The sequence below is a fragment of the Osmerus eperlanus genome, chromosome 7 (assembly GCF_963692335.1).
Source record: "Osmerus eperlanus chromosome 7, fOsmEpe2.1, whole genome shotgun sequence".
Taxonomy (NCBI): Eukaryota; Metazoa; Chordata; class Actinopteri; order Osmeriformes; family Osmeridae; genus Osmerus; species Osmerus eperlanus.
Genome location: NC_085024.1, coordinates 11,356,870 through 11,380,941, shown reverse-complemented (window position 1 = coordinate 11,380,941; position 24,072 = coordinate 11,356,870). Strand labels below are relative to the sequence as shown.

General features: G+C 43.2%; 5 protein-coding genes across 7 annotated transcripts in view; 2 read left to right on the top strand and 3 right to left on the bottom strand.

Annotated features, from left to right (window-relative positions):
* The window catches only part of LOC134023030 (interleukin-1 receptor type 2-like), a 209,044-nt gene that overhangs the window by 17,307 nt on the left and 167,665 nt on the right, over window positions 1–24,072 (bottom strand).
* On the bottom strand, window positions 319–11,641 carry LOC134023019 (ATPase family AAA domain-containing protein 2-like). 2 transcript variants are annotated; one of them, XM_062464819.1, is made up of 28 exons: window positions 11,309–11,641; window positions 10,862–11,016; window positions 10,688–10,740; window positions 10,435–10,585; window positions 10,160–10,241; window positions 9,925–10,012; window positions 9,676–9,846; window positions 8,639–8,756; window positions 7,910–8,026; window positions 7,644–7,752; window positions 7,391–7,506; window positions 7,057–7,231; window positions 6,798–6,886; window positions 6,219–6,378; window positions 5,926–6,016; window positions 5,376–5,690; window positions 5,082–5,205; window positions 4,741–4,927; window positions 4,360–4,545; window positions 4,111–4,246; window positions 3,416–3,612; window positions 2,792–2,951; window positions 2,517–2,639; window positions 2,194–2,337; window positions 1,310–1,924; window positions 1,044–1,177; window positions 805–933; window positions 319–502 (listed from the first exon to the last, which is right to left on the bottom strand). In XM_062464819.1, exons 1-28 carry the CDS (start codon window positions 11,480–11,482, stop codon window positions 470–472), a joined length of 4,332 nt encoding a protein of 1,443 aa, XP_062320803.1. In that variant the 5' UTR covers window positions 11,483–11,641; the 3' UTR covers window positions 319–469. The 2 variants fall into 2 exon arrangements, with proteins under 2 accessions (XP_062320803.1, XP_062320804.1); XM_062464820.1 differs by having other exon boundaries at window positions 1,310–1,921.
* Window positions 12,182–14,465, bottom strand: psma2a (proteasome 20S subunit alpha 2a). The gene is made up of 8 exons (XM_062464815.1): window positions 14,307–14,465; window positions 13,860–13,936; window positions 13,551–13,683; window positions 13,270–13,392; window positions 12,988–13,069; window positions 12,736–12,809; window positions 12,574–12,631; window positions 12,182–12,460 (listed from the first exon to the last, which is right to left on the bottom strand). Exons 1-8 carry the CDS (start codon window positions 14,345–14,347, stop codon window positions 12,344–12,346), a joined length of 705 nt encoding a protein of 234 aa, XP_062320799.1. The 5' UTR covers window positions 14,348–14,465; the 3' UTR covers window positions 12,182–12,343.
* mrpl32 (mitochondrial ribosomal protein L32) lies at window positions 14,435–15,815 on the top strand. 2 transcript variants are annotated; one of them, XM_062464818.1, is made up of 3 exons: window positions 14,435–14,743; window positions 14,971–15,155; window positions 15,277–15,815. In XM_062464818.1, the coding sequence occupies exons 1-3, from the start codon at window positions 14,632–14,634 to the stop codon at window positions 15,529–15,531; spliced, it is 552 nt and encodes a 183-aa protein (XP_062320802.1). In that variant the 5' UTR covers window positions 14,435–14,631; the 3' UTR covers window positions 15,532–15,815. The 2 variants fall into 2 exon arrangements, with proteins under 2 accessions (XP_062320802.1, XP_062320801.1); XM_062464817.1 differs by having other exon boundaries at window positions 14,465–14,743; window positions 14,965–15,155.
* Window positions 19,268–20,672, top strand: zmp:0000000930 (telethonin). The gene is made up of 2 exons (XM_062464814.1): window positions 19,268–19,536; window positions 19,830–20,672. The coding sequence occupies exons 1-2, from the start codon at window positions 19,403–19,405 to the stop codon at window positions 20,236–20,238; spliced, it is 543 nt and encodes a 180-aa protein (XP_062320798.1). The 5' UTR covers window positions 19,268–19,402; the 3' UTR covers window positions 20,239–20,672.

The following is a 24,072-nucleotide window of genomic DNA, read 5'->3' as shown; positions in this document are numbered from 1 at the left end:
ATTTCACTAGGCTTAGCCGCCTCCATTTTGATCCCTTCAGTAAAAAATAAATTAACTCCAGAAAGAAACATTCACAAGCACAGCCATATCCACTGGAATTCGGTCAGTAAAAGCAAAGCCCAACATAATTTATCAACAGGCTGGTGAAGAATGGGTTATTTTTAGTCACACTGCTTGGTCAGCATATATGTCTGACATACCTCATGTCTCAGCCTCAGAATCCTCTCCTAAGTCAGCAGCACAGGTGAAATTGTTTTTTTTTGTGACAGTACACTGTTGCGTGACACATTTAAGAGTAAGAAGAGAAACACCACTCTATTCAAATGTGTCAAAACCTTTAATTAAACAATAATAAAAAACATACAAATTCATAGGAAATACACAAAATACAATCTGTATATTTCTATCAAAATTCATACATTTTTAAGCAAAAATGTCTGGGTCCTTTTAGCAGGTCACATCATCATGACTAGCAAAAATCTTCAATTTCTTTCTCCATCTCCTAGAAAGAAACAAATACAGGCCAAAATGCATAAACACAAATGAAATTATTTGCAATAACACAATTTGGTGGTTTCACACAAGAAAAAAAGATGTGAGGTCTCTTTGAATGTTTAATTAAAATCTCCTCTCACATCTACATTTTTATGAAAGTGGACAATTGGAAACTGCAGTGTTCTTCATTGTTAGCTGTGCACCACAGCTGTCCATACACATTCAGATATCCTGTATGTTGATTACAGGCCTGTTTTAGATTTGATGTCAACATTATGAAAAGGCAGAATAACTGAATAAACAACCAACCTGTAGGAGACTGGTCTTGTCATAGTCTCTGCGGTGTCTGTAGATGCTTTGAGACAGCAGAGCGTATAGCTTCTCTAGCTGGTAGACCTCATAGCCCTCTGTTTTCGAAACCACTCTCAGTAGCAGCTCCTGAAACACAAGAAAGCGGCTTCTATGCCAACTGACCACAATACAGCAGAGGCTGATTTATCTGAATGGGAAATGTTCCTTGCTGGAGAAGCATGGCAGCGATATTTCACCTTAAGCTTATCTCTGTCCACGACGAATGGGGGTATCTTCTGGTCCAGGATCTCCAGGGCTTTGTCCACATCGATCATCTGCTGTTGCAGAACTTGGCTCTTCAGGCCACGGGTCATACGCCTTGTGCCCTTCTCTGAGACATGACACACAAAAACGGGACTTACTGGAGTCCATGAACATATTAACAAACAGCACTTAGCCAGCAGCATTCCTGGCACAAGCAAAGCACTTGGTGACTTGGCAGTGGTTATGTTTTAGCACTAACCTGTACTAGCTTCCTCCTCCACAGCTGGCTTTAGTGTCTCAGGTTCAGTGATCTGAGTGGTGGACTTCTGGCCCTGGTCTCCTTTGTCTGACGGGCTCTGGCTGCTCTGATCCCCTCCCTCTACTGGGCCATGGAACTTCTGGTCTCCCGCTTCAGAGGGGGAACAGCTCCTCTGGTCTCCGCCCTTCGTTGACGCTTGGCTGTTCCTTTCTCCCCCTTCCAATGTAGCCTGGCTGGTCTGCTCTCCCCCTTCTACTGCAGCCTGGCTGTTCCCGTCTCCCCCCTCCCCTGGCGCATGGCTGTTTGCTTCGTCCCTCTCTGCAGGTTCTCGAGTGGCCATCTCCCCAGCTTCCTCCTCCTCCATTGGCTGGCTCTCCTGCTCCGTCTGGGCATGCTCAGTATCAACTCCCTCTGTGTCCTGCTCCGAAACAACGGCGACAGGCTCCTCCTCACTCTCCATCCCTTTTCCGTCAGCCTCCTCTTCCTCCTCCTCCTCCTCGTCTTCCCCAGAGTCAGGCAGGTTTGAGTCGTCTTTGGATGCGTGAGGAGAAGCCTTCTTCCTGGTCAGGTAGCCGTTGCACCAGCGGCCCTTCCTCCTCTTCCTCCTATAGGCTGCTGTGGGAACAAGTCCCTTTGAGAAACACTGGAACAAGACTCAAGGACTTTGAATTAACCAGTTAGGATTGCAACCTCTCGTAGAGGACTGAAAAAGAAGGAAGCATCTTCTTAATGTACCGTACCCTTCCTAAAAGGGACCTAAAGAACCACAGACAAATACACATAACACATATATAGCTAGATATCAGGTTGATTAGTGATATTGGGTATAGTGGTATTGTAGTTCTGTATTGCTGGTATTCCCAGGAGCATTAGTAGGTGTTGACCTGGGTGTCGAGGAGTGCTGGCGACTGCAGGAGAGGCCTGTGGCTCTCTGGGCGGGGCAGCCTCAGTGGTGGGGGGCTCCACTGCCTGGGGCTGTCTGGGCAGGACATGGTAGTAGGACGGAGCGAACCTTGACTTTGAGCAGCCTACAGGGAACACAGAGGAGGCTGTCTCAGGGACTTTTTGAGACACCGACTCTACAGGGCTGCATTTACTAAACACTTAATGACAGTTTTGTTGAAATGGTCTAGACTACCTTTACTCCGCAACAGCTGAGAAAGCGTATTGAGGGTCTTTCCAGACAAGAAACACGAAGCACACTCACCTCTTGTGCTGCGTGACTCCTTGATGTCTTCACAGATCTTCTCAAAGTCTTCGTCCAGCTCATCTCGGATGATGGCGTGGACCGTGTCCTTCAGAGCGCAGGCACGCTGGCGAATCTGACGGTCTGGAAGAACAAACACACTTTGACGTTTAGTCGTTTTAGTTTTAGCAATTAAGCAATCTCAATGCACACCATCATGACAATGTTACTGTAAAATAAAATTGATGATATTGTGAGAACAATATTGTCTTGTGAGGTGTTGGGAACTTTCCTACCTGAAGGGTCTCTGTCAGGGTTGTACTCAAGGGCGTTCTGCCAGATGAGGTCCACTTCGTGGAGGAACTCCTTGGCAGTCCCGTACTTGTGCAGGTCGATTCTGGAGATGATGGTGGACAGGTCCATAGGCTGCTTGATCACTGTAGCATAGTCTGGAACCTGGCCCGGAGGAAAAAGTAAAAAGAATTATAATTAAAACACAGGATCACCACCAGATCTGTTAACGAGTGTGGACTGGATTTGATCTGTAAATGATGGCGGTGACACCATCTGAAGTGTACACTTGTCCACTCCTCTGTACAGGAGACTGTGCATGGACCATTCACATCAAAGTTCTCAGAGTTTCCTTTGTCATATGCACCTCATAACTCAGGTCATTCTGGGTAACAAAATTCTTAAGACAAGGTAAGGCAACATCCAGCATAAATCACAAGGCAACAAAAATAATAAATAAAATAAACTAATTTTATATAAATAAAGAATATACAACAAATGGCACGAGCACTAAATCACAATAACTGTAGACAGAGCAACACTCAGTTCGCTCCACATAAGCTCTTGACACTGAGTCTAATCACCATTAGAACTGAGAAATGTCACCAGCACCCACCCCAGACACTCACCTCCCCCAGGTCCACAGGCTTGGTGAAGGCCTTGAATCGCTTGTCAAGAGACAGCCGGTTGGTGACATCCCGCAGGAAGAGGCGGAGCTCCCTGAGAGTGTCCTCTTCCTGTTCCTCCAGCCGCTGCTGCTCCTTCTCGGTCAGCTGGCGAGGGGGGGGCGCGGGGGCCACTGGTAGCACCTCCAGGGCCTGTAACGCTGGAGGAAGGGACAGCAAGGGCAAACGTTAGGGTCCTTGTAAATGAAAGTGATATCCCAAGAGTGTGTTGTAGCTGAATATTGTGCTGATATTCAGAAATAACGCACAACCTCGAGGGTGATATGGCTTGTATACAACAGTCTTACAAGTGCAATTACAATTATGTTTGTTTGATTATTTTATCATTTATTTGGCCAACACAAAAGATAGTTCCACAACTCCTCTGTACTGTTGCCAAGCAACACAAACGTTGTTTTCACAAAATGGACTAGTGCTGGTGATACAAGTGTAGTTAAAATTACCAGTGCTGTTATTGCCAAATATCAGCACTTGTGGAATGCCTCTTGTCCAATCAAATTACTTGGTCGGAACTAACTGTTGTTAAATCAAGTATACATGCTCACTCAATGTTTCAAATGAGGCGCAAAAACATTGTTGTTGACTGTTTAGGTTTAATAATAAAAAATAAATAAAAAGTATGTACTAGAGCATCTTACCTGCTTTTCTCTTTGACACGGGGGCTTTGGCTGCTTGGTTGAGGATAAGGTCTTCAAAGAAGTTCCTCCTCTCCTTCTGGGTTGGGGGCTGGATGTGGTAGACCTCCCCGTACTCCATACGAAACAGGTCCTGGATCTGAACAAGGACAGACAACACAGGTTAGCTTTGGGGCAGGGTGCGTGTATAAAGTGGGATTGGTCTGTGTGGAGCAGGCTGCAGGGTGTGTGTGGTCATGTGTGGTGTCAGACCTCGTAGGCCAGGTCTGCATGCGGCAGGCTGCAGGTGGCCAGCAGCAGCACAGGGGAGAAGGAGGGGATGGTGCTGAGCAGGCTGAGGAAGGTGGCTCTCAGGGCAGCGCCCATGGTCACCCACCACTGCTGGATGTGGGGCATATACAGGATGCTGGGGGACGTACGCTTAGCCTCGCAGAATATCTACAGGACAGAAACAAAGAAAGAGATGGAGACAGGAGGAGAGAAAGAGAGGAGGGGAGAGAGAGGAAAATATGGTTTTCTTGGTCTTTAGTCTGCAGTTTTGAAAAACAAAGTCCAACAGACTGTACCAGACCACATTAGGAGCAAAATCACAAAGATGACCTCCAGAGGGCCTGGGACTATCCCTATACCAACCTGGGCACAGGCCTCCTCGGGGCTGGTGGAGCTGACCCCCAGCAGCACGGCCACGTCCAGGGTGTACACGCTGAACTTCTCCAGGGCGTGGAGCACGGCCGGGGCCAGATGGGCGCTCTGACCCGACCCGGGGCGACCCGACAGCAGCAGCCGTGGGCGGTAGGAGGTGGGCTGGCTCAACACACTCCTGGAGAGACGCAGGGAGGGAAGGAGAGACGCAGGGAGAGAAAGTGAAAGAGGGAGACAGATGTTAGCACGTGTGATTACTATACCGCGCAAAAGGATAGCTTGGTACTTTCCAACGTGAGAGCTCTAGACAGAAGAGTCAAACTGTGGCCCACCTGTGGAAGCTCAGGAACTCTCTGGCTGGCCTGGGCAGAGGGTGATGGAGGTCCTTAGGGCTAACGATGGAGTCCTCGTCCTCACTGAACATCAGATCATCCTCAAACACACCTCCAGGAACACCTGTACCAGAGACACAAAGATGTAGATTACATCATAGGCACACTGCTTCACATCGGGGTTTTTTCTTTCCCTTGTTGTCTTGCAAAGCTAGAAAGATTGTACCATTACAAAACTACAAGGGAGTATATTTAATGGTGCGAAACAGCACCATTTTGTCATTCTTGACCTACCGGAATCCTTCTCCCTCTTGAGCCCCTGTTCAACGTGGGGGAAGAGCTTTCCGAGAACTTCCAGAACATTCTTCAGGGCCGCGCCCATCAACGGTTGCACCACCGGCGTCAGCGCCTTGACTGGACTGGCCACGGCCCTCTGGGAGGCGGGCACGGTCCGACGCATGGCCGACAGGAAGTCCCGGGAGCCGATGCAGATGGTGGAGACGTCGAGCAGGAGCTTCTGGGAGGAGGAGTAGATCTGAGGGTAGCGCCTCCTCAGGGCGCACAGCGCCGCCTCGCCACACACCGCCTTGATGTCGGCACCGCAGTATCCTAGGAGACGAGGGGGGTTGTGAGAACTTGTCTGTGTGGATCCCCTCTAGTACTGCTTTAACAGTTTCACTTCAGTAATGGTTTCCCAGATTAGTAAATCTAGTATAGAGCAAAGATTCACTTTTGAGGGAAAATCTCCATTGACATTCTTTGCGTAGGTGTAGACTGGGAAGTCAGGCCTCATATGAGGACTTTCATAGAGTGCAAGTCATTTTTTAATCAAAGTTGGACATACCAACACACTTGTCTGCCAGTTCCTCCATGAAAGCATCAGATGGTTGAGGGTCCCACTGTCTGGTGTGGATCTTCAAAATGTCCTTGCGTGCCTGCGGAGGCCAGGTCAAATGATTCAAACATTACACCGCCATCGTGACATTTCACTGCATGGTATGTTATCCTGAGGAGTTCGGTGTGACATTCATTTGCCAGAAACAGCCTCCATACAGAGAAGCATGAGTAAGAAATATAGCCCCCCCCCCATAAAAGATAAAACTACAGATCATGAATCATCTTTGTGTGTCTTCCTACTTCTCTGTCTGGGAGACCGAACAGGAACTCCCTGTCGAAGCGCCCGGGCCGCCTCAGGGCGGGGTCGATGGAGTCCAGTCGGTTGGTGGCTCCGATCACCACCACCTCTCCACGGCTGTCCAGCCCGTCCATCAGGGCCAGCAGGGTGGACACGATGGAGCTGCAGTGAACCACACAGCACAGAGACGCGCATCAGCTAGGACGCTGAGGCTACGTCAGCCCAAGTCTTCTGCACATATGGAACTGGGTTTCCAATATAATTTTTTTTATCTCGATTATCGAAAACGATACTTATTTATCTAAATAATTTTTAGCCCTGGTAGCTCACCAGGTTGGGTGCGTACCATATGGACTGAGGCCCTAACGCAGCTGCCCGGGTTCAAATCCGGTTTGGGCCATTTCTGCATGTCTTCCCCTCTCTCTCTCCCATACATTTCCTGTCTCTTTGTAACTGTCTCTGTCCAATAAAGCCATAAAAGAAATAGCAAAACAAGTATTTTTGTATCCCTCTTCGATAACTTTGGGGCACCTTGGGGCAGCTGACAGCAGGTGTACGGTGTGACTCGTGTGTGACCTCACCTGTGTATCTGATCCTGCCTGCTGGACCTGACTGGAGCCAAGCCATCAATCTCATCGAAGAATATGATGGCTGGCCGCATCTGATAAGCCTAGGGAATGGAGCAGCAAAGTTGATAGGTTTGATTAGTACGTACATGCTTGCTCATCACTCCCCAGCACCCAGACCCCCCCCTCCCCCCACCACCACCACCACCCCAGGAAATGGGATTTGTTCATCATGGAGGTTTCCTGGCAGCGCTGCTGCCGGGGAGGTCCTCACCTGGTCGAAGAGCAGTCGTAGCTGGCGCTCAGATTCTCCCACCCACTTGCTGAGACAGTCGGCTCCCTTCCTCATGAAAAAAGACACCTTCTTATCCCCCTGGCTGCACTCGTTAGACAGCGCCCGCGCCACCAGGGTCTTCCCTGTCCCCGGTGGGCCGTAAAACAGACAGCCCCTGAGGGGGAGGAGGAAAAACACGCACACCATAAGCAACCTATTTGAATACCTAAACATATGAGCGAATCATTAAGAGTTCCAATCCAAGTTTCAGCTTTTGAACGCAGCTTTAAATTCACAGCGTCGTTCTTTCCCGGTTCATCTATCGTTTCTTTACCTCGGTGGTTGGATCTTGAACCTCTCAAACACCTCGGGGTAGAGCAGAGGAAAGACCACCATTTCCTTCAGGGCCGAGATGTGTGTGGTCAGACCCCCGATGCTGTCAAAACGCACCTGGAAAAACCCACATAGGGAATTGGCATAAGTCTATCTAGAAACATTTTGAATCAAAGTGACGTCCAGGAAGTTATGTTGCATGGTTCAGTAAGAACTGATGGAATGAATTCCCACCAGGAAGAAACCAAACTCACCGTCTGGTCAATTTGCATGGGGTCGACGTCGGCCAGACTAGACCCGATCTTCATCCTGTCCTTGTGGATCCCCAACAGATCCTCCTTCACCAAATTCATGGGCAGGCACCTGGGATGCAGCGGAAGAATGAGTACCGCACAATTGGAAAAGAAACATCATCCAGACTAACTACAGGAGAACTGTGGAATTAGGAATCTTAGTGACAGATAGCACTGTGTTCGTTATGCCTGTGGTGAAACCGGCCAAGCAGCGATCACCGTTTCACCTGTTGATCGGTCTGTTTCTGTTCTTGCTCCTTCTCCTGTGGAACTTCTCCTCGTCCGAGGAGGAAGAAGAGGAGGAAGAAGACGTGGAGTCGCTACTGTGGATGGCGTGTCGTCTTCTACGGGCAGAGAAGCACATTAGTCTATTTGTCAGTTTCACTGGGATCAGGGTAAAGTCACAGAGTCACGCTAGGAACGACTAGTCATAAAAGATGGACCCACTTCCTACGACAACTGTATGGCCTTAAGCTAAGAACCATGACGTGGTTATTTCAACATGTTAACCCAATGGACACACAGTACCCCACTCCATGCAGCCTAGCTACCACAGTGCCTATCCCATTATGGAGGTCCTAATAACAGCTAAAGGCTGGTCCAACAGCTTAACGTACCCACTCCGAAGGATTCACATCAAGAAAAGGCACATCAAGAAAAGAATATTGCAAGGGTTTTCTACTGCATTCAACATAAATATAAAAGACTGACGTCTTGTTAAAAGGCAGTTCAATTAGCACCGTCTCCTGAATACGTTGTACTCTAGTCAGCCTTCAAAACACATTGTGACATTGTCCATTAATAGGACTCCTCAGACCTAGATCAATCCTTAGTCTGCATTTGTGAAACCTGATCTAGGCCTAGTGTGATCGTGTATGTGTGGAAGATATGAGGTACGGTCTATGCCTCCAGTATTCAGGGTGTATGTAGTGTGTGTGGTGCTGCAGCTGACATACCTGCTGCTCCTCCTTCTGTTGTAGGGGCTCCTTGGCCCGGCAGTGCTGAACCTAAACCGCCTCCTTGTCCTGGCGGGGGACGAGTGACCCTTGAAGTACATAGGCTGTTTCCTGGGCTCTGGCAATGGAGAGGCATGGGGGATTATTAGATTTGTATTTGTTTTCCTTAAGAGATATTAAAATTAAGGCTCTACAATAACAATATTAAAGGAAATTATATAAATTAAAAATTAGTGCTGTCAAACGATTAAAATATTTAATCGCATTAATGTCATAGTTAACTTACGATTAATCGCAATTAATCGCAAATTTTTATCTATTCTAAATGTCCCTTGATTTCTTTTTGTCCCATAATTTTTTCTCATTTTAATGCTCTTATCAACATAGAAAAGTGGATCGGATTGCTTAGTGCAAATGTTTTTTTTTAAAACAACATTGCAATCGCCTGGCTTTCACGAAGGGGCGGAGAATTCGCATCAGCTGTGTGCTTGGCCATCAAGTGGTATTTCAGACTGGACGTGCTGCGATGATAGCTCAGTTCACAACGACAAAACACACAGATCACTTTGGTCTTGTCAATGGAACCATTTGGCAACTTTTTAATGTAAACTTTCCATTTAGAATCTTATTGGCATCCATTTCGGCATCTAGCGCTCGCCATCTACTCAAAACGTAACGTTAGCCTACTACTATTTAGCCGGCTTGCAAGCCCAAACAAGTGTGTGCGGCGTGCCTGTTGTTTTGTTTCCGGTCTAGCTAGAGCCGGTGTGGTGTTGTAGCTTTTCTAACGCCAGTAGTTGTTGCAACAGCATGTGAAAAAAACTACAAGGTTTGCTAAGCCAAAAAGAACAAATCTCGCGATAAAAAAATTGACGCCGTTAAAATCGGTTTGTGTTAACGCCGTTAATAACGCGTTTAACTGACAGCACTATAAAAAAAAAATCTAAAATCTATTTTTTGGTCTGTAACATATATTGTAGGAGGTAAAGCTTTCCTCATTATTCAGTTCCACATTTTGTGTGTTGATTATCACGAACCATCCTGTGGAGCCTGGTAGCGAACCACAGCTTTCCTCTGCCTGAAGTCATAGCGTTTCTGATTGTCCCCCTCCTCATCTTCACCATCGTCCTCATTATCATCATCATCATCAGCCTCGTTGTTGCCTTCCTCATCTTCTTCTACCACCTCATCCTCACTGTAATCTGTGGCTGAACAGAGTAGATTTAGAGCAAGAAGACTAATAGAACTCAGTAGATGAAGGTGAAAAAGCTCAATCTGAAACTTACCTCCGTTCTCCTTCTTCTGAGTGTTTTCATTCTCCTCATCTGTCCTCTCAGAGGACCTCTTTCTCTTGGCCCTTGTGTACATCCCAAGCTACAAGAATAAATACAAAAAAGTCATTCAAAATGTTCCTCTACTACAGCAATGTATAACCTTTTAACCTGTGTCCATCCAAATTTTGTTTGGTAACCCTCTGACAGGCTTTGTGTGTGTGTGCGTTTGTGTAAACCAGGAGCTTACTTCCTCTTGAGTGTCCCTGCTTCTTAACCGGCGTCGCATTTTCTGCATGTCGTCCATTTTCTGCAACACAGCCTCAGCTGTACTGTGGAGAAGAATAAGAAACTTAACTTATCAAATATTCTTTGAACTGAAGCATAATGGCCTGACAATAAATAGAATCTATTCAACAACAACTGTGTATGATAGCTAAACCATTAAATTAGCTTTTGTTACATTAACTTTTCACTTTCAAGGGGGCATTTGTGGCTTTACTGGATTGAGTTCAGTGGTCGTACTTAGTGATGAGTCTGTCATAAAGAACAGACTGATTTCTAGAGTTCCTCTTGGATCTTGTGATACTGGAACTGCGTCGTGCAGCACTGTCTTGGTCCCTGCTACGCAGTCCAAAGTGGGTCCGTTTAGGAGTAGATTCTTCGTCAACCTCATCTGTAAATTGGACCATAGGAAATAGAAATAGCACAAATAAAAAAAATGCTTTCAAGTTGCTGTCAAAAACGACCTGCTGCATTACATCGTAAACCCAATTACCTGCTTGCTTGTCGCTAGATGCTTTCCCATCTCCCTGCAATCTTGGAGATCTTCTGAGGACAGAGGAATGGTGTTATAATTTTGACATTGAAGTACAGAACAGTACAGTACTATCTCGTACCGTTTCCTGCAAAGAGGTCCTCACAACAGAGACAGTGATGTGCCAGGAGTCACCTTGTACTATGTTCGCTAGTTTTGCTCTCTGCTTGTGGGTGCTGCGGAATCTTGCCATTCATTTCAGCAAATGACACCTCATGCTTGACTCTCTGCCCCCTGGTCTGCAGGCTTCCCCGGGTCCTGCCGTTCTCCTCCTTTACCACCAAATGACCCTGTGCGTTTGGGCAGACCACACATCCATGATTACTCAGTCTTACTTAGCTGTATATTTTAAAGTGACAAACTTGTAATCGATCTAAGGTTAGCTGTCTCTTTCGATTTAGCTTCGTACATGTTCATACATAAACACACACGCACGAAAGACAGTTAGCATGCTAACTAAAGTGATCAACAACACTAGCACAGCTGAACCTATAAGCTCTCCGTCATGACATCGTAAGCTATGTAGCTAACGTCCTAGCAAAATACACTTTAAAACTTATGAGCTTTCCCAAAGAAACTCACATTTTGCGTGTTGTTTTCTGGGCTGCTGCAGCTGTCATCGAGGCCCCTTTTCAACCTGGTTGACTTTCGCTGCGAAGCGGGAACTAATGACAGAAACTCAGAGCTGATATCCAAGTCAGGATTCTTCGGAGTTGCTGGTTCTGCGCCCCCACTGCTGCTGCGTAGCATCACCATTTTAATATATGTTTCTTTCACGTAAGCATAAAAGTATTATACACAAAATACGAAACTATTCAATAATCCTTAATGTCTTCCTAGATTCAGGGACATTGTTTGCTGGTTTACGCACACCCCTTCTCCAAAACCTTGATTTCTGGCGCCATAAACGTCACGAACAGATGAACTACCGTGTGCAGTGTACATCCGACCGGAAATATAGGTCCCCCGATACGACATCAGCCTGACTAAACACAATTTCTAAAAAAAAAATCAAGGTGATGTGTCGATACAAGTTTGGATTGAATAACAATAGATTATGTACTCAAGGATATTTTAACGCGGGCCTGGACGAATATTTTGTAACAGCATTGGTAAGTGGAAGGATATGAGGCATATTTGGGGGGAAATGCTACTGGTTACATTTAGCGCGCCTTGCAAAGTGCTCATTATGGTAAACCAAATGGGTCGTGCCCATAATATGAGTATTATTCATCTTCATCAAAAATAACTGGTTGAAAATATCAACCAGTTATTTAATTACTGAAGAAAATATCAACAAACGCAATTGATTAAAACAAATATTATAGCCCATGTCTTGGTCTTACTGACTTCTAAAAAACACTAGACTAATAACGTAATATTTCAATAATCAAGACAACCATGAAACCTACAAAAGTACTTACAATAAATCCATCATCAAAACAAAGGCAAATGTAATAGGAATACATAATCACCATTTTATTTGGTAGTGGGTCAACAAGTGTCAAAGGAGAAATACAAATCAAAGAAATGTTGTTAAACTGCAAAAAGTGTGTGGGTATGTCTATGAAAACTGATAAACCACTTAATTAGACAACTATGTCAAGGGGCAATGTTTTAAGCAATAGCTGCCAGGTAGTCCTTGACCTCTGCCGGAGTGAGTCTCCTGAAACCAGCCTCATTGCAGATCCCCACCTCAATGTTCTCCTCAGTCATCTGACCCTCAAAACTTTCCTGTAACACATGAAACATATCCATGTAATTTACAAATAGAAACAAGGGATGCTAGTTAAAATAAAAACAGAATGTTCAGTCATATAGTCAAAACAATATTTACACAAACAGACCTTCAAGGTAAGAATTGCTGTATGGATTGCATCCTCAAGTTCCAGGTCATTGTTATACCTATGAAAGGACAAATAGTTAATTTAACTTATTACTATAAATCCAATTATTATTTGCCAAATAAATTTCTTCAATTACTAATCAATGTTTTTTTTTTATTGTACCTTTTCTCAAGGAATGTTTTTCCATTGACGTAGCTTTTTCCCATTGCTGTAGCTTTCCAAGCAAAATATGCACCCTGGACATAATAGAAGTTTCATGTTCAGGAGAGATGGGCACTGAGACAACAGACTGTGGTCACATACAGTATGATTAACTTATTAACTTGTTTTTTATTTAAGTTTAATATTTCAGCAATTTAGATTAAACTACAATAGATTGAATACTATTTAATTGGCAGACAATTAGAAACTTACTGAGGGGTCTGACTGGAAGAGGTATGGGTGGTCTTCATCCCATCCAGCGATCAACAATGAAACTCCAAAGGGTCTTACACCACTGTTAACAAAACACAAAATATGATGACACTGCTGCTGACCATTTTTTTCCGCAAGAGCAAATGCGTGATTCATACCAGCAACAAATATACCAGCCTTGGTTTGGTTTGACCATCAACCATTCATACATTCAATAATCTATGAGATATTTATTCATATATACACAGGTACAGTGTATATATATATATATACACACCTTACCCTGATTGAGTGTATTCCTGCATAACAGAGGCGACCCTCTGGACCAGCTGGGCTGTGGGGATTGGCTCCTGATACACCAGAAAGTACTGCTGGGCCAGCTTACGCGCTCTTCTTAACAGCACCCTGCAAAGACATTCACTTCACTCATATCTCTTGTATCCATACTCACAAGCAAGTCCAGAGCTTAGTGGTTGACTATACAGGATATACTCTCAACATAGCATATGCATTGTTACTCTAATAAAAGTACTAAACAAGTGTTATCGCTTTACTGTATGTACCTGTAGTCTGGGCCCATGCCACTGTAGACCATGCCAATGTGTTTGGTTATGGGCTCAACCTTGTGAACACTCTGCTCATCATACAGTATTGATTTCTGTTTCTTCTCTGTTGCCAAAACGACTCCATTTGTTGCTGAAAGGGAAACAGTCATCTATCATCAACCGCCTCAAATCTGTAATTTGGTCAGTTAAGGACAGAAATATTAAGGATGATGGCAATGTGACAATGGCATGGAAGATAGTTGCATAAATAGTCATGGTTAACAAAATGTTATAGCCAATGTATTTTTAAGGCACCGGGATATTAACCTTTGATTCCAACTGAGGGAGCTCCAGCTGCTACTGCTGCAAGTGCATACTCAATCTGAACCAGTTTTCCTGAAGGGCTGTGTGGGGAAAAGCAAAGTAACAGGTCTGTAAACCAAGCTTTCAAAAATGAAAGCGAAAGCGGTCTTTTAGCTAACTATCAATGTAGATAAACTAGACATTTGAAGCTGCCGTTAAAATAGATTTGACTACTTCAGCACTGCTAGCTACGCACATAAGCGACACTTAAGCCTTTCAATTGAACGGGTTTTTGATTGTCAAGCAAATAACGTGTATACGTGATCAACAATGACGATGCAGCATCGCATACTGTGAACACAAATCTCGTAGACGTTTCAACTAACGAACACCGATCGAGTTAGTTTTGAAAAGCGTATACGCCCTTCTAACGTGTATAGTTAACAATAAACGCAATCAGTTAAAAGTTACCTGAATGTGGTGAGTGAGAAACTGTAGCCTCTTTCTGCCATTTTTGCTCATTCACTGGGATTAGCCGTCGCGCATCGATGATGCAGCAGTTCATGCGTTTAGTGCAAAAGCTTTGGAGGCATTAGGACAAAATGTTCTGTGTATATTGCCTACTTACATATTTTTGTAACATAGAGAGAAATAAAGTCAGGGGAAGTACTTAAAAAAAGATTGTGTTAACTACTACTATAACTACTATTCCCGTTTTTAAGGGGTTGTTGTCGCAGTGCTATGACGTATCAGACTCAAATGACCGTGAGTTGTGTGACATGAGTCGAAAACCAGCATGAACACCACAAAAATGATAAATTTGTCTGGTTTAGTGAATTTTCTTAGCCGCTCTTTATTACGGTTGGAGAGCAGACTTGCACAAGCCACAGGACTTGATAGGCAACTCGGTGAGTTGGAACCTTCATACAGTCATATCATATTTTATGTAACGTTAGTCGAGCTTGTTAGCTAGCTAACCTGTTTGCTAACATTACAACACAATCGATGGGTGCTAGTGCAACGGGAATCACTTTGGTGTCATTGGTAAGTTTAGGTTCACAATGTCGAATGATTGTGTATAACTAGCATAAGTTAATTTATTGTATTATCTACTTTTCATTCTATCTAGCCCCAGCCTTGGTTGTGCAGGGTTCCAGTCTCTTCCCTCAGCCCCTTGATGATGAGAGAGAGGAGAATGAGCTGACCACAGAGCCCAGCTTTCTGGACAATGTGTTCTGGATGGCAGCACCCAAGAAGAGACGCACAATAGAAATCAACAGGACCAGGAGGAGAGATGAGACAAAACTCACCAAAGTCCAAGTAAGGGCTGTGACATTATCAGGATTATCACAATGTCTAACTCTTGACAACAGAAGTTCATGGATGGTATATCATTCCTTATTTCTCTCTCTTTCCCTACCTCCCCATGACACACCTCCAGAACAACATTGAGCCATGTCAGGAGTGTGGTCACCTGAAACAGAAGCACATCCTGTGCGGGTTCTGCTATGAAAAGGTTCGTAGGGAGACAGCTGTTATCCGGGCACAGATCAAGACCATGGAGGCCAAGCCCCTGAACGGCCCAGCTCTTGAAACAGTGGTCCTGTATGAGAACGAGATGCCAGGGGAAGCTGACAAGGACAAGAGAATAGTGGAAAGGAACAGGAAACGCCCCTCCTGGTTCAACCTCTACTAAGTGGTAGCCAGTAACTTCACTGGGGTTGAGCCGTGACATTCTTTCGCTGTTTGTGGATGAATGAATATTAATGGATTCCATTTCACTTGGTTGCATCATCAATCATGCTCTGCCTTTTTGATATTGACATCCCATACCAGGTTCCTCTTGGGTTTATTTCCACTCATAACGAAATATAAGGGCCACTGTGTATAAATTATTAATTCCTTACACGCTAAGAACACGCAGCTTTAAAATTGTTTTTTAAAAGAATACCTTATTTTGAATAAAGTTTTCAGTCTTGAGACCCTTTGTCATTGATGTACTAATTTTTAAGAATTTTGATGATCGATATAACTGGTTAGTAATTTTCCTCAGTCCTTTTAGTTCTTGCTAAGAGACTCACAAAAGTGGAGGTCAGCTCAGCTGGGTGCTCCAGAGGTCACAGCAACCCAGGAAGAATCAACCAATATGATCAACGCCACATTTAGATCTGGAGCCAGATCAGTACCTTTTGGCACACACTTGTCTGCCATGACACCTGTGACTGACCATCTGGAAGAGACGAAGACCTCCCTCTCATAGGAAACACTCCTGCCGCTCTACAAAGTACTCTCCAACTCCGACCAATAAGCTATAATGTGGCTATTTCTATACGGTAGGTTGTAACTAGTCGGTTGGCAAATTTTTACTCTGTGAGTACGTTTTTGCATTGCTTTAGAGATCTGTAGAAGTTGTTTTACTTGCTGAATGCCATGCATCTTGAGACTGGTGCCTTACTAACAGGCGGGTAAATTAAAATTAATTTTGCCAAAAGATGCATGCATACCTGTTCCAAGATTGGAGTAACCAATTGTTCCAACAGTCTCGGCTAAGTAAAGACCTTTAATAAGTGATAAAAAAGAGTTGGTGTGCACCCAGAGCCTGATCCAGTCTCTGATCTCTGTGTTCCTCCAGAGGAAGCTGCTCCTGTGAGTGGGGCTCCCCAGAGACATTCTCTAGGCTCCAGACTGGCCTCTGGCCTGGCCAAGCTGTTCTGTTGTGGCTGCCACATCATCATGAAATAACTCTTAAAGCTGCAATAGGTAAAATTATAAACTAAATTCAAATATAAACAACTCTCATACGGCCTCAGCAACTTATACACCATGTTTAAAGGGGACAATCCTGTACTTTTAATTTTGGCTGCAATGGATTTTATCCCTCTCACCTTTTTGCATTGTGACCTTTTTTTACTTAAAAATTATGAAGATATTTTCAGTTATTGATAAAACTTAATTATTCATATTTGTTCGTCTATTATGGATTTAACAGCATTTTTGAAGTCATTACTTTTGTACTTCACACAGGTTTTGGATGTCTTTTGTCAGCAGAGGGCAGCATAAGTGTAATATTGATGTCAAGCAATACTCATAGAGTAATACTACCCTGACAAGGTTGAATGAAGTTCCCAACAGCAGCCAGCAGTTTTCCAGCATGTATTCTAACAGTGAAGCTGGTTATCAAGACAATCCATAGAGCCAGCTTGAAAGGTTTTGTGTCTCCAAACGGCCAGATATCACATAATGTCTGACCAGTAGGGGTCTTATTTTGATATCCGTGGAGAAACAAAACTATGTGATTTGTTCAGTGACAAACTATCTGGGATATAGTACATTTATTTTATACATAATGTATAACAGTTTTTCTATATTGTTTTTATACATGTTTTTCTCCTTATCATCTGAGAGCCCCTTTAGGCAACCTGGCAGCTTGACACCCCTGTCTTGTCCACAACCCCTCTGTGGATCTATATTACCCCTCTATGAATCTAGAAACCCCTTTCTCCGGATTCTCAAGCTCAATATCCTGGCTTCACAGCATACCTACTGAGCTATATGTTTTGTCTTGGTACATATACACAACAAAGCAAATATAAATTATGCATTATATTGAATGTCATATCTAAATATCATCATAGTGTGATGATATTTCTCAATAATTTAGCATATTCAATTGGATAAAGATTTATTTGCTAAAATATTATTGCAGTGTATATTATTAAGTTTAAATACAAGTTTGCTATGTTCCTTGTTTATTATGTATCCATAGTTGATAGCTCATCCAGAGGAAGAATGTGGTCTGGGGAAGATGTTCATATCAACTATCTTCCATCATTGCATCCATCATTATAGCTTGAGGCACTCATCACATAGTCTGTCGAAGGCTCCTGTTTCAGTGGAGGATGGTTGGTGTGTAGCTACAGAGGTTGACTCGGTGTCTTTTTACTATGTGCATGTGGACTTGGCCCTCAGCTTGAAACTTAATTCCTGTACCTTGAACAGAACGACCCTCAGGAATCCCCCATCCGACGCCTGACGTTCCTCCATCTTAAAGGGGCAGTGAGATCATTAGCATGTGGTTGTCTTTTGGCCCATCAGTTGTGTTTTACCAATGTCTCTGAAATCTCCTGAAACATCTCAACATCTTATTACAGCTTGCAATTGTGTTTACCCACAGGGCAAGTAGCAGTGAAGAAGGTACATGTCATATCATGTGATTGTCGCTGCAGTATTATACAGGAAACCGTCTTCTGGGTCATTTCTTTACTAGTATTTATTTAACTATAATAAAAATGTTACAACATGTTAGTTAGTTAATCAACATTAACACATGTTTCTATAGCAAATATTTGATAGACTTGCTGTTTGTTTGATCCAATCTGTAACTCCTTTTTAAGGCACAAAAACTTTTTCTGACACACGGCGTGTTTCTAGCAACATGGGTAATCATGTCATAATAATTTTTTTTGTCCATAGATAAATATTTCTAGATAATTAGTATATTAGGTAAGTATTAACAACTGGTTTTGTGACATGCTTATTAAGGCACATTATTGATTTCATTATTATTGCTTTTTGTCAAAATCACAGGTAAAATGTTAATGACTAATGTTTTGTCTGACTTCTGCTAAGTTCAGGGTGAAATATATTTCATGCCAACCGCACTATAAGAAAACAATGTGAGGACAGGTCCATCCATCCATATCCAAATCTACAGTACAATTTCATGTGATTACATTGCCTTGGTGCATACCTCACATCATCATAGTAGAGATAGCGACAGGTTCCCTGTCTGTCCACAAGACAGGAGAGCAACTGCACCATCTACTACCAGAATACAATAGCCTTTGTAAATATTTTCCTGGCTTTCCTTGAGCGACTGCACATTAATAGTTTTACTTTTCCAAAGAAGCGGTGAACCCAAATGGCATCTGAAACAAAACAATTGGTTCCAAGCATGTCACCACTTACTATAGGTCTATAAATGTATCACAATTCGTTGAAAACAAAGATATGGGGAGAGTCTGATGGACACGTACAGAAGGTGTGAAGGTTAAATGTTCTCTGTATAGTGGCAGACACTTTTGACATTGGATTTTCCTCCTGAAGAACGTGTACTATGTCATGCACTTGTTGCCAGGATTCATTTGATACATTATGCATTGGTACATGGTATGCCATTATACCACGCTCTGTACACTGACGACACTAACCTGGGAAAAATGTTCCCTTCGGTGATGTTCCAGCTAAGGAATTTCTCAGTGATGCAAAAGAAAGTTGAGAATGATGAGGCAGCTAACCTTTTGGTGGGGCGCTGTGTGATTACGTCTCATCGGAATAGATGTGGGATTCGTCACTCTCCTCGTTCCTCACAAATGTAAACCAACCTGCGGCACTCCCCTTTGGACACATTCTCCTAGCTGTGATAAAGTGGGATGGAAATAGCACTGGACATTATTTAAAAGGTTGTTGAGCAACAGACTCTCAGACACAAACAGATCCTTCATTCATAGCTAGAGTCTATATAGGTTTAGTAGTACAGACTATCCTACTGTAGCTATATATACAACATGCATTGTTTAAACCGGGGGAGCTGCTACCTTGTGAACAGTCACAGCGATGTAAGTGAATCCAACGAAAGACAGAGGGAGTCTTATGAAGCCTCCTGGCTGGACCTGGTGCTGGAAACTAGACCATGGCAAGAGTAAGTACTCTGTTATGAAGAATACAGTAATAACTTTGCATATTCAATTTATATTTAAAAAAAACTAGAAGAAAAAACATTAATTGAAAGAACACAACTTGTTTTCAGATATGTTCATCAGCATAGTAAATTTCACTTGATATTGCTAACTATACACAGCCATCACAATGTCTTGATAATGAGATAGATAAAGAAAGGAAACTTCATACAAATTTGATGGGTCTAAAATGACAAGACAACAGTCTGCAGTGGTGACAAACTCATGCAGCTCATTTCGTTTTCTTTATCTCCAGGTCAACTGTGTCTGAGAAGGACACCTCACGCAGGGAGAGCTATGAGCAGAAGCAGGTGGCCCACCTTCTGCTCCGCAGGAGCCCAGACCAGTCTCTCTGGCTTGGCAGACAGGGAGGAACCATAACCAAACACCAGCTCCCCCACAGGAGCACCGTCCCTGACCCTCCCCTAACCCCCAGCCAGACGGCTCTTCCCAAGGCCTCTCGTCGGTCCCCCTCCCCCACAAATCTCCGGCAGCAGCTAAAGTCCATCATGGACCTGGAGAGTAACGGAGTGTGTTTAGACAAGCAGGAGGTCTCCCTCATTACCAAGGACCTGCCGAGGGTCAGCCCTCCCATCCGTGTCAACTTCAGAGCCTCCTGCCTCATCTCCCCACCGCGGGAGTCCTCCCTGTCCTTTCAGAGATGAGAGGGATGATGGACTGTTTGACTTTGATGCGTGGGCTACAGTAAATCAGCATATCAAGCATATGAAAATAAGGGGAGCAAAAAAACACTGAAAAACTTTGAAGTTCCCATGTAAAGTCTTCTTTTGATCTCCCCATTATGAAACAGTACCATAGATATTTACCATGTTTGCTCTGATAACTTTTGTCAAAACTATCATTCTAAATTGGACACAGAAAACAGAATGAACACAATAGGCCACTATCAAAAAGTCTTTAGGGGGCTGTGCTTGTCTCGCCATCTACTGGTGAAACACAGAAACTACTGCACTTCAGGTTTATAATGTCTGGGATTGTACTGTATATACAACCCATAGGCTAGTGTGAAATGTTAACTGGTCAAGCTAATCAGGAAGACAAAGGCTAATAAACAGTAAATCCACACAAAGGCTTTATTTACAGGATCGTAGAGGATGGTCTCCAAAATCTTTTTGATGGTGCATTGACATACTATTTACACACAATTGTGTGTATATCTTTACATTTACATAGACAAATCTAACTCTCAATTCAAGCTTGATACCATCTATCTGGCTTAGGAGGTGTAGAGTTGTAAAAAACTATAGATTGGTGCTGCTGCTAAACAATGTAGCACTTTGCATGAGCTCCACAGGTTTACCTGTGGTCAAGTTTGGATCTTGTGTTTACAAAATCATGAGTGTGGATCCAGGATGCATTTGACCTTTTATAATTATGATACATTTGATAATATGGACAAGAATGACCGAGAAACTGAATCACCACCTACACACATTCATGAAGCACACATGTACATGTAGGGGGTTAAATATTGGTCAAACAACCTAAACTAATTCCCCTGTGGTTTAAAGGAAGATGGGAAACTGAACAGTGTATTAGCATGAACCAAATAATGCCAATACAAATATAATTACAGTTATTTGACTCTATGGGTTAAATCAGAGTAAGAATGGTCAAAGTAAGGTTAAAATGAAATAAACATTTAATAACATTCCAAATTAATGAAATCAATTACAAGGCAAACATGTTACTAAATGAAAGTTAACTCTTACCTACTCTACCATGATCATTGTAAATCAGAGAGAAAGCAAGACGTGAGCAAGGAGTACAAGGGAGAACTGAGGAGAATGTCTCAGGAGATGAGGAATCCACAGAACAATGCTTTACCATTCCCTTTATACACAAGGACGACCAATCAGACCAAATCTTTACACAATGGGGTGTGAGAGCCATCAAGTAGAAGGTCTGTCCAGAAACTCCAGACTTTAGCATATGAGAGGTGGGGGCAGGTTGACACCCACCCTTACATACACATGCAGGATATAAAGCCAATAAATAATATAATAACAGATTAAGATAACACACTGCTATTGGCCATTTCTTATTCATGATATCATGTTAAACAGTGATTGTCAAGTAGTTCCACTCTTGGGCATCAAGAACCAATATCAGGAGGTTCTTCTCCATCTCCAGCCTCTGCTCCCTGGGCAGGATGAGGCTGCAGTAGGCGCTCTGCCTTTCCACCAGCTCTCCCTCCAGCTCCTTCAGGGTGGCCGACGCATGCCTGTGCCACTCGCTTTCCCGGTCCAGGGAGTGGCACAAAACATCCCCGGCAGCACCCGACTCCAGAACCTTCCTCTTCTCTTGCTCCAGAAACTCCCTCTCTGTAGCTGTAGCTGCTTGCGTTCTTCCATGAGCTGCTGGCTCTGGGATATGGAAGGCCCAAAGGGCAAGTATTAAGACGCCTCCATGTGTCAACCATCCTTGCCGCCTTGCTTACGTAACGTGGCCCCGTCTCAACCACGTGTAAACGTTTGGACCATCTATGCTTCCATGCTATTGGTTGACGTCAACATACCCACCCCTTTTTGACATTGGGACCAATTTTTGTTTTTAATGTTGTATTCAACATCGTTGAATAAAAACGTTGGGACCAACATACCCACCCCCTTTTTTGACGTAGTGTCTGTGCTAGGTTGTACGTAGTCCTACTGTGATCATGTGGGCTCTTACGTAACTATTATTTCGTATTTGCAAACTATTCAGTGTCATTCATTTTACGAAAATTATGCACCTCGACTGGGGAACGGGGATGAATGCAACCATAGCCTATAATGACTCCAAGCGCAGAGCATGCAAAGAGATTGTAAATAATTGATGAAAGGTCATATACACATTTATTAAAGACTCGTTTTGGCATGGAAAAAGTATTATGCTGAAACTTTACAACCACCAAAGTGTGAGTGAAAAGAAAACTATGTGTGCGCTATGCCCCATGTATGGTCAGAGGTGATTCAAACATTCAATAGCATACCAAATAGGCAAAGGAATGCACCAGATATCTGGCCAAAGGCTGCTCAGCCAATGCAACATAGCGGCATGGAGATTAAATCTGTTCACATTTGTTACATACTGTATTTGTTCTTACAGCCGATATGGTCCCGTTTCCCAAACATGGATTAAGCCTAGTCATTTTTCTCTTACTTTTGGACTACAGGTTTAATCCATGTCAATGAAACTGGGCCATTAATAATGTGCGCTCCTTGTTCAGGTTTAATTAATGGCACTCTGTTCCTTGCTCCACTAATTTACAACTCCGTTCAAACATGCTCTGACTAACACAGGTCTCTATCCTCTATTAGGTTCCCATCCCTATCCAGGGGGAAAACCAGACCCTGTAAATTTTAATTTAGTCTCAATTACATTAAAAGTATTTTGTACATTCCTTGTATTGGATATTACTTGTGTTTTATTTCTTGAATAAGGCTACTCTGTGTACTGTCCAGCTGTCTTCAACCCTGTGTATTCCTAACCTGTTTTATTGTAATGTTATTTTGCTTGCTGTTGCGCCAAAATGTATCCTTGGGTATACCCATCACATTGACCAGAGGCTCTGCCCTTACCATTTGTGCTCTCACACTACCATCTAGTGGGCACTTAACGATCTTAAATGTATACATTTTTTTGAAATGTGAATGATATAGTGTACAAGCTTAATTATTTTCTCAGTAAGTAACCAGTATCTTACAAAATAGTCTACAGTTGTTGATCATGTCACTGCCTATTTATATTAGCTTACTTCCTAACCTTAATTCAATCAAGATTGGTTGAGTGGGGAGTGGGGACAGCTTTTCTCTTTTGCAATGATCGTTTTCTGAGGCCTGTTCCACGAAGGCCGCTCAAAAAAACTTCAAGTCCCAAACCTGACTTGCATTAGATTAATTAGTCAAGCGGGGCTAAAGCGGTTCCATAAAGGCCAATTCTAGCTCACACACTCTTACTAATTCAAGTCAGATTTAAGTAGTCAAGCTAATTGCGCATGCACCCTATTCTTAAACAGCACGAGAGGTAAAACATGGATCATACAATCCACCACGGCAAAAGCAATGCACACGGCCACGTGACTTCTTCCAGAAAGAACGTTCCCTTTAAATCTTGTACAATGACAGCCCTCATCCACCGCTTCATCAAAATAAAATGACACGCCATGATTGACGTGAATGATAGGCTACGTAGGTCAAGGACCTTTTTAGACCTTTACTTCGTTGATAAAAAAACAGACACCCTCTAAACACATCTAAATTGACTTTTTTGACATTGTTTAAAGATCCTGTAAAGTGGACCTGAAAACTAGTTTTAAGTTCGCCACACCACAGAATAATGTGTTATTAATAGTGGTGGGCATAGATTATTTTTTTTTAATCTAGATTAATCTCACTGTAATCTTGGCGTTAATCTAGATTAATCTAGATTAAAATGGCTCATTTGAATTCCGCCAAAGGCATTCAGAATATGTGTGCTACCCAATGACTAAAAGT